The sequence below is a fragment of the Aulonocara sp. 'chitande type north' Nkhata Bay genome, linkage group LG23 (genome assembly GCF_057382095.1).
Source record: "Aulonocara sp. 'chitande type north' Nkhata Bay isolate Kocher_YH1m ecotype deep benthic linkage group LG23, A_spYH_male_GT1.1, whole genome shotgun sequence".
In the NCBI taxonomy this organism is placed as follows: Eukaryota; Metazoa; Chordata; class Actinopteri; order Cichliformes; family Cichlidae; genus Aulonocara; species Aulonocara sp. 'chitande type north' Nkhata Bay.
Window position 1 is genome coordinate 4,915,748 of NC_141365.1, and position 11,419 is coordinate 4,927,166.

An 11,419-nucleotide genomic window follows, 5' to 3' on the forward strand; every position below is an offset into this window, starting at 1 on the left:
TTTCTTTTAGATATAGCGTCGATCGTCTTTCCTGGGTGGGTCGCTGTACTGTAAAACAAAACAGTAAACACATTTGATACAGTAAGTTTTACTTTATTTCACCATCAACCCAAAAGCTACTAATAAATTATGCAATTCTGATTTCACATTCATTCAAAGTGCAAGCCTTCAGTTAATCAAACTGACTCTTTTTGGGAAGACCCAGTATCTCCGAAACGTTTCTTTATGCCACTAGTGAAAATAACCCATAAAAAAAAAAAAAAAAAAAAAAAAAAAAAGCAGAGCAGATGAAACAGGATTACATTCACCTCTGATTGGCAAATTATAAATGGCTTATTTTGTCCAAGTCTAGCACCATCTGATGAAGAGCTGATCGTTCCAGTTTAAAAGCAAGTTCTCATAATTAAAAATGACAAAATCAACATAACATAAAAAGCCTTAGCCCATCCCTGGCATTACCATCCCTACTGCATCATGTTAAATGAGAAACTACTTCCAGTTTACTGGTCTGTTGGCACTCCAGATGTGGTGCATGGGTTTCAGTTTTCCAGTGGTCAAGTCTTTTACTGCAGATGGAAGTAATGGATCAAACGTAATCACCAGGCGTTATCCTCCCAGTTCAGGTCATCTTCATCTCCCCAGCCATCTGGTTCAGTCTTTGAGAGAAAAGAAGTAAAGGAAAAGGTGCAATCATCCACTGGGAAAAATATTTACAATAGTGGGAAATTCTTAATTCTCATTGATTGTCATTGACGGTCACTTTTTACCCCTCAGCTGTTAAAGGCTAATGGGCTACTGTCCCCACAGTGGGCAGGTGGCATGGGCACCCATGTTTGTGAATGTGACAATGAGGTGACAGGATTTTCAAATTCATACAGTAGGTGCATCTACTAAAAATCTTGAAAAAAGGTAATCTCAGTGACCTTAAATTCAAGGTCAGAGGTCAGTTTTTCTGAAAATCATTTTGGATTTTGAATTTTATACTGTATGTGCATCAACTGGCAAGCTGAGAGGTAACACTTGTGGCCGTCAGTATTTTTAAAGTTAGACATGCATTTGTATCTCTTCTGTGTCTTCTGGCTCGTAGGTTCTTCAAAATCATGGCAGCTGTGTTAAATGGTTACAGGTTGCAGTAATTTCCAAAGTTATACACAGAAGTGTAACTGTCAAAAGAATTTCAAGTCATGTTGGAACCTACCGTCACTAGATAATTCAAAGTAAAATTTGTTAGTGTAAAAAACAAAACATCTAGTTGTAAATGGATGGATTCTTATACAGCGCTTTTCTACTCTCCCAGAGTACTCATACAACATGCCTCATTCACCCCCACTCAGACAAGCACTTCCTTCTTTAAGTGCAATCTAAGCATTCGCACACATTCACACTCCGATGGATGCATCGGAGAGCAACTCGGGGTTATTATCTTGCCCAAGGATACTTGGCATGCAGACTGGGGAAGGATTGAACCACCAACCCTTCCAGGCAGTAGCTGATCTGCTCTACCACCTGAGCCACAGCCACCCCAAGCCTAACGAGCCTGTGTTTTCAGGCTTGTTACAGTCTGCATATCTAAAAGTTCTACAAACCAACAAGGCCTCCAAAAACAGTAAAATGAAGAAACAGAGTCATACCTTATAACTGATTGTACACAGATGGTGCTTCACATACAGCGGGTAAAATAAGTGTTGAATACGTCGCCAATTTTCTAACTAAATATATTTCTGAAGGTGCTACTGACATGAAATTCTCACCAGTTATCGATAACAACTCATCCAATCCATACTGAGAAATGACAGGGAAGTATTGAAGTATTGAACAGGCTTGCTTAAATGTATTGAATACTTCGCACGTGATTTTGGTCCATTCTTCCACACAAACATTCTTCCAGGTTCTTTAGGCCCCTTCTATGAACTCTGAGCTTTAGTTCTTAGTCGCTTTTATTGTCATTTTAACCATGGACAGTCGTACAGCACAGAGTGAAACGAGGCAACATTCCTCCGAGACCCTGGTGCTACATATGACATAACAGATGGCAAGGGAATAGAAAGCACAAAAACAGCATCATTTCCATGGATTTTCAAGGGGATTCACATCAGGTGACTGGCTGGGACATTCTAGCAGCTTTATTTTCTTTCTCTGAAACCAGTTGAGTTTCCTTGACTGTCTTTGGGATCATTGTCTTGCTGGACACATTCATTTCATCTTCATCATCCTGGCAGATGGCAGCAGGTTTTTATCTCAGTGCATCTTCCCATTCATACTTCCTTCAGTTACACAAACCTGCCCATGCTGTATGCTAAAAAACAGCCCCACACCATGACGCTCCCATCTCCAAACTTCACTTTTGACATGATATGCAACACCTTTTGTCTTCCAAACATGGCCAGAATATATTCTCCTATTATTTCCCAGGCTTGTCTAAATATTGTTCAGCAAACTTTAAATTTGCTTCAACATGCTTTTTCTTCAGAAATGAGATTATGGCGTGGTGAGTGTGCATACAGTCCACGGTGGTCGAGTACAATACTTGTTTTCTTATAAACAATTGTTCCCGCAATCCGATATCAGGGCAAAGCATGTAATAGACACACTGGCCATTTCACGCTTTGCTCTCCAAAACGTGAAATGTACACGCATGTACAAATTGAAGCTTCTGCAGTAAAAGCAGAGGGAGATATTTTATTTCAAGCCAGCATGGAAATAACCACGGGAAAGTGTTTAAACAGACATTAACACATTTGCATATACTTACACATACACACATTAGGCGCCTAGCTTAATTGATTCTGACAATTAAGGACCTTGAATGTACTACTACATTTTTTTGCTCATTACCAACTTTGTAACTTTAAATATATTATATCCCCCTGCTGGTAATGCAACTTCTGCACACGTGTCCATTTCATTGTTTGGAGAGGCAAAGTGAGAAATGAACATGATGGACCGGCGCGCCTATAACACGTTTTGGGGTGATACTGAGTGGTATCTGCTAATTCCATGTTTTTCTGTAGCTCTACACAAGCGGTCCTTGGCTCTTGGAAAACTCTACTGATAATTATTTTCAGTCCGCTGTCTGAAATCGTGTGGGGAGCACCCTGTTGTGTGCCTTCTTTTCTTCATATCAGCAATACTTTTTCCCTGTCTCATTATTTTACGGAGATCTATGGTTTGATTTCTTTGCGTGTGTGGACTGGACGGGTTGTCATTGACATCTGGTGAGAATTTCATCTTAACAGCACCTTTAGAAATATATTTACTTAGGAAACTGGTGACATGTTCAATACTTATTTTACCAGCATTAAGTATAACATAATCAAGATTTCAGAAATCAGGGTAATCCCAGGCAGCTAGGCAGCTGTGATTGAGAACCAATATATTAAAGTATATAAAACATCCTTTCACCAGACACTCACCTCAGTCAGGTCAACTGCTGCAAACTTGGCAGTGAATGTTAAAGTATCGATGGATGAATCGACCTGCAGAGGTTTAGTGTTATCAGAAGATGCTGTGGACAGTTCTGCTTCACGCTTGCCAGTCTCTTGTAGTGACAGCACTGCTGGAGATGACAACTTGATGTCCGGCACCATGTCTGCAAACAAATCCAGCTCTGGGTCTTGCTGTACCTTTGTCTTCACCCTTATAGTAAACTCCTCCCCCAGACCTACTGAACTACTTTTTTGTGGCACTGTAGGTTTGGACTGGGGGTTTAAGCGGTTATGTGATTTCTGAGAGTTCCTTTTCTCTTGAGCCCAGCTATTGTCCCATAAGGAAGTGGCCTCTGTCTTTGTTGACTGCCGCAGTGTTGAGCTCAACTTAAGGGGTTTAGAGGAACCCAGTCTCAGTGGTTCAGGACCATGTTTCGAAGATGGGGAAGCAGCGCCCCCTTTGGGTGGTGCAGGGATGACTGAGTCTGATAAAGGAGCTGTGGGGGAGAGATCCGAGGTAGGTTCAGTGTCCTCAAAGTCATCCCACGGCTCCTCATCTGTGTTCTGATGTGTGATTGCCAGGCTGCTAACTGGATCTACGCCCTTTGAGGCCTGTATGTGGATCTGGACCGAATGCCCATCTCTATTCTCACTATCAGGGTCACTCCAGTCAGGCCAGTCTTCCACAGTGCCTTCTAGTCTGTCAGTCTGCTCTGGGCTAGAAGAAAGTTGGTCCATCTCACTGTCCTGATGAAAGCCATTCAAAGGCAGAGACATCTTTCTACTAACATCTGGAATATACAAAAAATAAAAATAATATGCAATGGACCTTAAATAAATGAACAAATTCATTTGAATTAATATTATGAAGGGAGTTTCTTACCCGATACTGGCTTGATAACCCTTGGTGTCTTGCTACCCGTGTGACCGAGGACTAAGCCTTCAGTCCCTGATGGTCTAGGGAATAAATTCAGCACTTTGGAGGGTTGGGCCATCTGAGGGTGGAAACTTCCAACTATATGGACAGGTGAGGCTAAAGAATAAAAGTAAAGTAAGATGAGAGTAGCTCACTTGACTGTAGTTCTTAAAGGATTACTAGAGTGACATTTCAATTTCCAAATCCAGATTTTCTAGTTTGAACTGGTAGTCTGACTAAACTAGTAATCTTCTTTGGACGAGACAATAATGCTCACGGCACGCTAGGACCCATTTACTACTACACACTGCTGCAGGAATGCTTCCAGCATATAAAATGTTCTTGTAATGGTTCCTGGTTGATTTTTAAAGATTACTTGTAAAATAAAGCATTTTATTTAAGGTTTTTATTTAGTAAGCTCTGTATGATGCCAGACCTTTAATGCACAATCAGGTTCTGTGCACCCCTTTTATATGGTATAGCTAAATTCTCAAAAAACAACAACAACAAAAGCCTCAGTTTATTTGATATACGGTATCAATAATGTAAATGTACTCTATATACAGTTAGGTCCAGAAGGTTTTGGACAGTCACATTTTAAATAATTTTGCTTCTATACACCACTGCAGTCTTTTTTCATGCAACTGAAGTGCTGAAGGTTTTCACCTTTAATTCAAGGGGTTTAACTAAAGTATTAAATTAGCTGTTTACAAATTGCATCTGTTTTTAAACGATCCCCCACTTTCAGAGGTTCAAAAGTAACAGGACAATTGACTAACAACCAATTTCATGGCCAAGTGAGGCCTGTTTTCTCATTATTTTGTGACAAATTAAGCAGATAAGAGATAGGAGATAATCTCAAGTGTTGCATTTTGTAGTTTTTCCCTTTGAAATTCTCAATATGAGATCCAAATAAATACTGATAAAAGTAAAGGAAGCCATCATTAGGCTGAAAACCAAAACAAACCTATCTGTGAAATAGCAAAAACGTGTTAAGTGGCTACGTCATCACTCACACATCTGAAAATAGAGATACCTCACAGTGCAAATGGATAATGGCTCAAAGCATGATGCTGAAACAACGCAAGATTATCTCAAGGCAAAGATAACATTAAGTGGCCAAGTCAGTCTAATCCCAACGGAACACAGCATGAAGACTGAAAACAAAACTGATTGCAGGGAGACCCACAAACAACCAGGCACCGCAGGCAGCTCCAATAAAACCTAGCAGAGCATCTCACGGGAGGAAACACAGCATCTGATGATGTTCGTGGATTCTAGACTTCATGCAGTAATTGACTGCAAAAGGATTTTTGTCCAGTTACAAAAACAAACTCTTATATTTAAAATTACTGCAGTTTTAGTTTGTCCAGTTACTTTTGAGCCTCTGAAAATTGTCGACATTTAATATTCCAGTAATTACTAAACAGTTTATGCAATACTTTTGGAAAAGCTGAAAATCTGCAGTCGACTGTTTGATTTAAAATCCACTGCAGTGGTTTGCAGAGGCATAACTACAAAAAGTGTCTTTATCCAAAAAAAATTAGACATAAAATTTTAATAAATTAGTTATCGCAATACAAGACTTGTGCTGTCTTGCACTGTTTAGTTATTATTTAGATAGAGGTGCTTTCATTGACATTTATAGACAGTGTTGCTTACTTTCAGGGGTCACTTCTGTAGACTTGGTAAAGTTAGGTGTAGTGCATTTAAAGACCTTGGTTCTCTCTCCACCAACAACCACCTGAGCCCCGAGCAAGGGCACCAACACCGCAAGACTCTGCAGCGTCATGGCAACCAGAGAATCATTGGTGTCTCTCATTCCTAACAAAACCTAAAGAGAGTAATAGACAAGATAATATACTTAAGAGATAGTTTCATTTGAATTTTGTTCTCAAGCTTTAGACATTAGATAAAATTGGTGTGATAAAAGTGGTGGCTCTGTGATTGGAAGGTCGGGGGTTCGATTCCCCTGAACAGCTACCTGAGGTACCCCTGAGCAAGGTACTGTCCCTACACACTGCTCCCCGGGCGCCCAATGGCTGTCCACTGCACTGAGTGAATGGGTTAAATGCAGAGAGGAATTTCCCCACGGGGATCATTAAAGTATACATTATTATTATTATTATTATCATTATTAAATTGGTTACAATTTCTGGGGTTGCCTGTTTAAGCTATTACCTAATCTCCCCGTCTGGTAAGACTAAAGAAAAAAAAATTTGTTTATTGGTTTAAACATTTTCCAAAATACTGAACATTTCAGCTTCAACTGTCTTCGTTTTTTTGACAACAAGAACAACAACAAAAAAGTTTGCTTCTAAAGTAACACCCCACCTGAGGTAGGATCTGGTTTTTGAGTTCATCGTGGGAGAAAAACTCAGCGTAAAGGTGGATGTGGGTCAGCAGCACAATTCGGACATGTTCCTCATTGACCTTGTAGAGTTCAAGAAGCTGAGGAATCACATGCTTACGGTAAAGGGACATAGACAGCAGGCAATCTTCACTGCTACCACCACCACTGTTATCTGTCCACAAAGGTGAAATAAAGAAAGTTTCATAAAACATTTGTGCCTGTCAGGCAAATACTAAGTTCTGGCTTTCTCTCAGAAAATGGGATTAGAAGATCTGGTTATCAGAAGCCAATTTTTGTTCAAATGCAATCTCACCTTTCTTTGGCCTTAAAAGATGAGGCAGGAAGCTTTTTACAGCCATGGGTTCTGCAAAAACGAGAGAGTTAAGGAGTTTGGGAGCAAGGCGTGTAGCTATCAACTCTTCAGGGAGGTTCTGGACTCGGTCTAGAAGAAACCTAAAAAACATAAAACCAAAACACTACGTAAGGAGAATATATACACCATAATACAAGTTAAAGAAAATTCTATCTGTGAAAAAAGTCCACATATAACATGTAACAAGATCACTACATTATTTCTTACTTAAAGAATTCATTCTTCTCTTCTTCTGTCTTTAGGGTGAGACTGTTCAGAAAATTCATCACTTCCAGAAAGTCATTCCTGTTCACAGAAAAAGAATGTTTGCTTAAAAAAAAAAATCATTCTGAGTATTTAATGATAACTACAAATCAAACCTGACCACACAAACCTGAAAAAGTCATTGGTGAGCAAGGAACTGAGTGGCGGCCGCGACATGGGGTCAGAGTTCAGCAGGCCTGCCTGCAGTGTTTTTGTCAGGCTGGCAGCAAGCTCCTGTGACACTGAAAACAACAGTGCAAGCATATGATAATGTACATGCAGGTTAAACCTGAAAAAATGAAATGTGATATTCAAGGTCACCTCTCCTTACCATAGCCATTAAGGAGGGGAATAAGAGACTCCACCATCATCCCAAAAGAGTAACAGTCCCGAGAGTGAGCATGTTTATCAGGAAGGATTTTAAAACCCTCCACCTGTCAAGAAAACGTTTCTTGAAAACCTGTCAACACAGTGGGAAGTGCTTCTTGTCAATCATTAACTTTAACCTGCTTACCTGCTCTTCTGGAGGAAGATAGCTGGCCTCTCTTGCATTCTGGATGCTTGTGAGGAACTAAGGAGTTTAGGAATAGCCAACATTTAACATAAACCTGATATTTTACAGAGTGAGTCTTCAAACAGTCTAAAAAAAAGTGCATTAAAACTGCTGAACTGTATATACATTGCAAGAAAAATAGCTCAATGTTTGGATAAATCTTTGAGTTGAGTGAACACACACGGACTGAATTGTGGTATTACAGTCATACAAAATGTTTTCTCAAATATCAGTTAGCATGTTATGACAGTACGATTAGAAAACAGCTTAACCAGTATTACCGTAGTTTTCGGGTCATAAGTCGCTACTTTTTCCCCCACACTGTGAACACTGTGGCTTATACTGACGTGCGGCTAATGCATATTGTTTTTCATTCAGCCAAAAACATTTTGCCTGGTAACAGTAGACCAATAAAATTGATAAGTAATATATATACTGTATATATTTTTACCGGTTGTTAAGAGACGTAATGTTGTTTGTGCACTGTTCCGTAAAAAAACCATGAGCAACGTACTTAATACTTAAAGGTAGCCACGTTACAGGCGCTGTTCAAGGAAAGAAAGCATTTGCAGTATGTATTTTTGTATGTTACCATGTTTATGTTACCTTACGGATTAATCCTCACGTGTAATATTTCTGTGTAAATATCTCATATTAGAAGTGAAACGCATATGGCTTAAAATCCAGTGCGGCCTGTAGAAGTACAAAATTTATGTTCTTTCTAAAATTAGAGCATGCGGCTTTTAATCAGGTGCGCTCTGTAGTCCGGGATTTACGGTATGTGCTTTGGCTACATGATATCAAAGTGGAAATGGTTAGCTATAATGCACAGAATCGCATCAAGCAAAAATTAAAAACAGCTCATCAGCACAAACACCTCAAACCAACTTTTAAGCACAGTGGTGGAGGGATGATGATTTTGGCTTGCTCTGCAACCACATGACCATGGCACTTTGCTGTCATTGTGTCAACCATGAGCTTTTCTGTGTACCAAAGACCAACTCTATCCAACAGCTAAAACTTCAAGTAGTTGTCAAACAAACAAACAAACAAACAAAAACAAAGTCTAGACCTTAAATCAATTGAAATTTGACATCATCTCCTAAGCCAATGCCTGCAAACCTCAATGAACTGAAACAATGTTGTAAAAAGAGTTGTACAAAGAGTGGGTCAATATTCTTTCACTATGATGTAAAAGACTGAGAAAGCTACAAGCTACTGAATCATGATATTTACTTAGTTTTTCCACAGGACAGTAAAGAATTCTTCTCAAACTTTCTTTTTCACATGACTGCCCACATGGCTTTAATGCACTTCTTACCTCAGGAGTTGCTTCAGAGAACTTGCAGACAGTCTCCATCCCTCCCAGTTTCCAATGACCATCATCACTGACAAATACAGATGAAATACAGACGTTGTTGTGGCTCGACTTACCCTGGTGGAAGAGCAAGACAAGTTTGGAACTTGCATGAATATGCATGCATGCATGTTTAATGCAAACAGAACAACATCCAAGGGTCAATCACCATCTCCATCTTCATCTACCTTGTTTTTCCCACATGCTTTGATATAATCATGCAGAGACTGTAGAAACACTCACCCTCTCATGCAGAAAAACAAGTGCCTGCAGGAGGTCATAGATGCCTGCACAAATTTCCTCTGGGGAGAGACTGTCTAACAGTAGCTGCAGGGGCTGCACAGGCTCTGTCACCAGGTGGATGCCACCATTCTGCACTGAGCAGGACAGGAAGCGCAGTAGACGTGGGTGTCGCAGTGTCTTCAGGTGCTGGGTGAAATGTGTGGATGATTAAGCAGGTGTAAGAATTGCAAATAATTAGTATTTTAAATTACCCGTCAGTTAAGACACAAAACTCATACTTTCACTTATTTAATTCTAGTCACAACAGAGAATACTGAAGTTGGAGGGGGCTCTTCCACTACGCAAAACCATGTTAATTTTTTTTCTTAATTAAAATGTTACATCCACATTACACACTTGTGTGTACAGCTCAACTTCACACACAATCACACGTGATGCAATAATTCGCTTTTTTAAAGAACTTTTTTTCTACAGAGTTTTAGAAAAGACAGAAAACCGACTGGAGAAGTTTGGTAAAAATGTCTCAACGCTGCAGCGGTACTTTGTGTCCAACATGATCATGGCAGCGTGCTGGCTGCACACTTCCACGCATAATGCACATGAGCGACGGCAAAGGCGAGCAGCGACATCTGGAAATTACACACCTTGGCAGCTTTGTTGACTTTGTCTTCATTGCCACGTTTGTGAACAAACACAGAAGCGGGCTTTCCATCCTGGAGCACCGCCGAGTACATGGTGGGTCCGGTGGGCAGAGTCAGGAGCGGCTCCTCCAGGGTGCAGCTCCGCACCGCGCTGCTCTCCGCACCCATGACCGCGGTCGTTCTTTATGAGCAGCCACTCAGGTCATAAACTAAGCAAGCCAGGCGTGATACGTGGCAGTGCGAGTGCCTGTCAGTAAAGAAACAGACACGAGTACTTGTTATAGAGTTAAGTTGACATACCGGTACCTGTTTCAGTAAACTGGATGCACCACTTAGTGACAAGTTAGCTAGCGTCAGTTGCCTAGCAGGCTAACCTTAGCACTACGTTAGCAAGCTTGTCATTGCTGCCCTTGTCGGTAGCTTTTCCGCCTCCAAACAACCATGCCAGTCGAAGTGTACCACAGATTAATTCAACGAGTTTTGCGAACTGCTTTAAAAGTAAAAAAAAAAATAAATCCCGTTTCCTTCTTGTCAAATCACCGACGCTAACGTGGAGCAAGAGCTGCGCTGTAAACAAGGACCTTTCCGGTAAAAGACGAAACCACAGAGGAGGGGTTGGTACTTACTTGTAATTACTCACTTGGTTGAATAACTTAATGTTTTTCAACTTTATTTTCAAAAGATACAGGTTTCAAATCCCTTCATCATAAAATAATTCGTTAATAGGTTTATTTGTTGTTGATACATTGATACAAAAGAACGAACACCCCTCCCCGTAAGCTAATGGTTGCGACTAAAGTGGTGCGAGATAACGCAAGTAATCAGCGGAGAGTTGAGCGCCATATGGTGAGTGAAGTGAAAATAGAAACTGTCACTATTCATTTGAGTTACTTAAATCATACTTTATGTCCTTTTTAGAGAGAGCAGTCCATGTGTGTCTTTCTTTCCTTTACCTGTTATACAAACTCTGAAAAGCACACTGTTTCATTCTCAGCAAAAGCGGGTGTGCTGTCCATAATGTTAGGGTAACACATAGGTATAAAAGTTAAAATCACCTTAAGTCTTAAGTGTATATTTATTTTCTTATTCCTTAGTTATATATATATTTGTTAGGTTTTTTGCACTGATGTAACCGGAGCTTCGTCACTGGACATAGCGGAGATGACAATAAAGTTTACTTTGACTAAAAAGCTGTCAAAGCATAGTTTCATAGTTCATTCCGGTTTCATTCCGGCAGCTGTGGCTACAACTGTAGCTGCCTCCACCAGTGTGTGAATGTAAGAGTGAATGAATAGTGGAATTGTAAAAGCGCTTT

At 40.2% G+C, this 11,419-nt stretch overlaps 1 protein-coding gene across 1 annotated transcript; it reads right to left on the bottom strand.

Annotated features, from left to right (window-relative positions):
* Positions 1-126: 126 nt before the first annotated feature.
* Positions 127-10,709, bottom strand: scyl3 (SCY1-like, kinase-like 3). The gene is made up of 14 exons (XM_086282383.1): positions 10,479-10,709; positions 10,108-10,351; positions 9,464-9,649; positions 9,185-9,298; positions 7,825-7,881; positions 7,642-7,744; positions 7,441-7,552; positions 7,275-7,352; positions 7,008-7,147; positions 6,676-6,866; positions 6,004-6,175; positions 4,309-4,458; positions 3,414-4,216; positions 127-656 (listed from the first exon to the last, which is right to left on the bottom strand). Exons 2-14 carry the CDS (start codon positions 10,270-10,272, stop codon positions 597-599), a joined length of 2,331 nt encoding a protein of 776 aa, XP_086138509.1. The 5' UTR covers positions 10,273-10,351; positions 10,479-10,709; the 3' UTR covers positions 127-596.
* Positions 10,710-11,419: the final 710 nt, after the last annotated feature.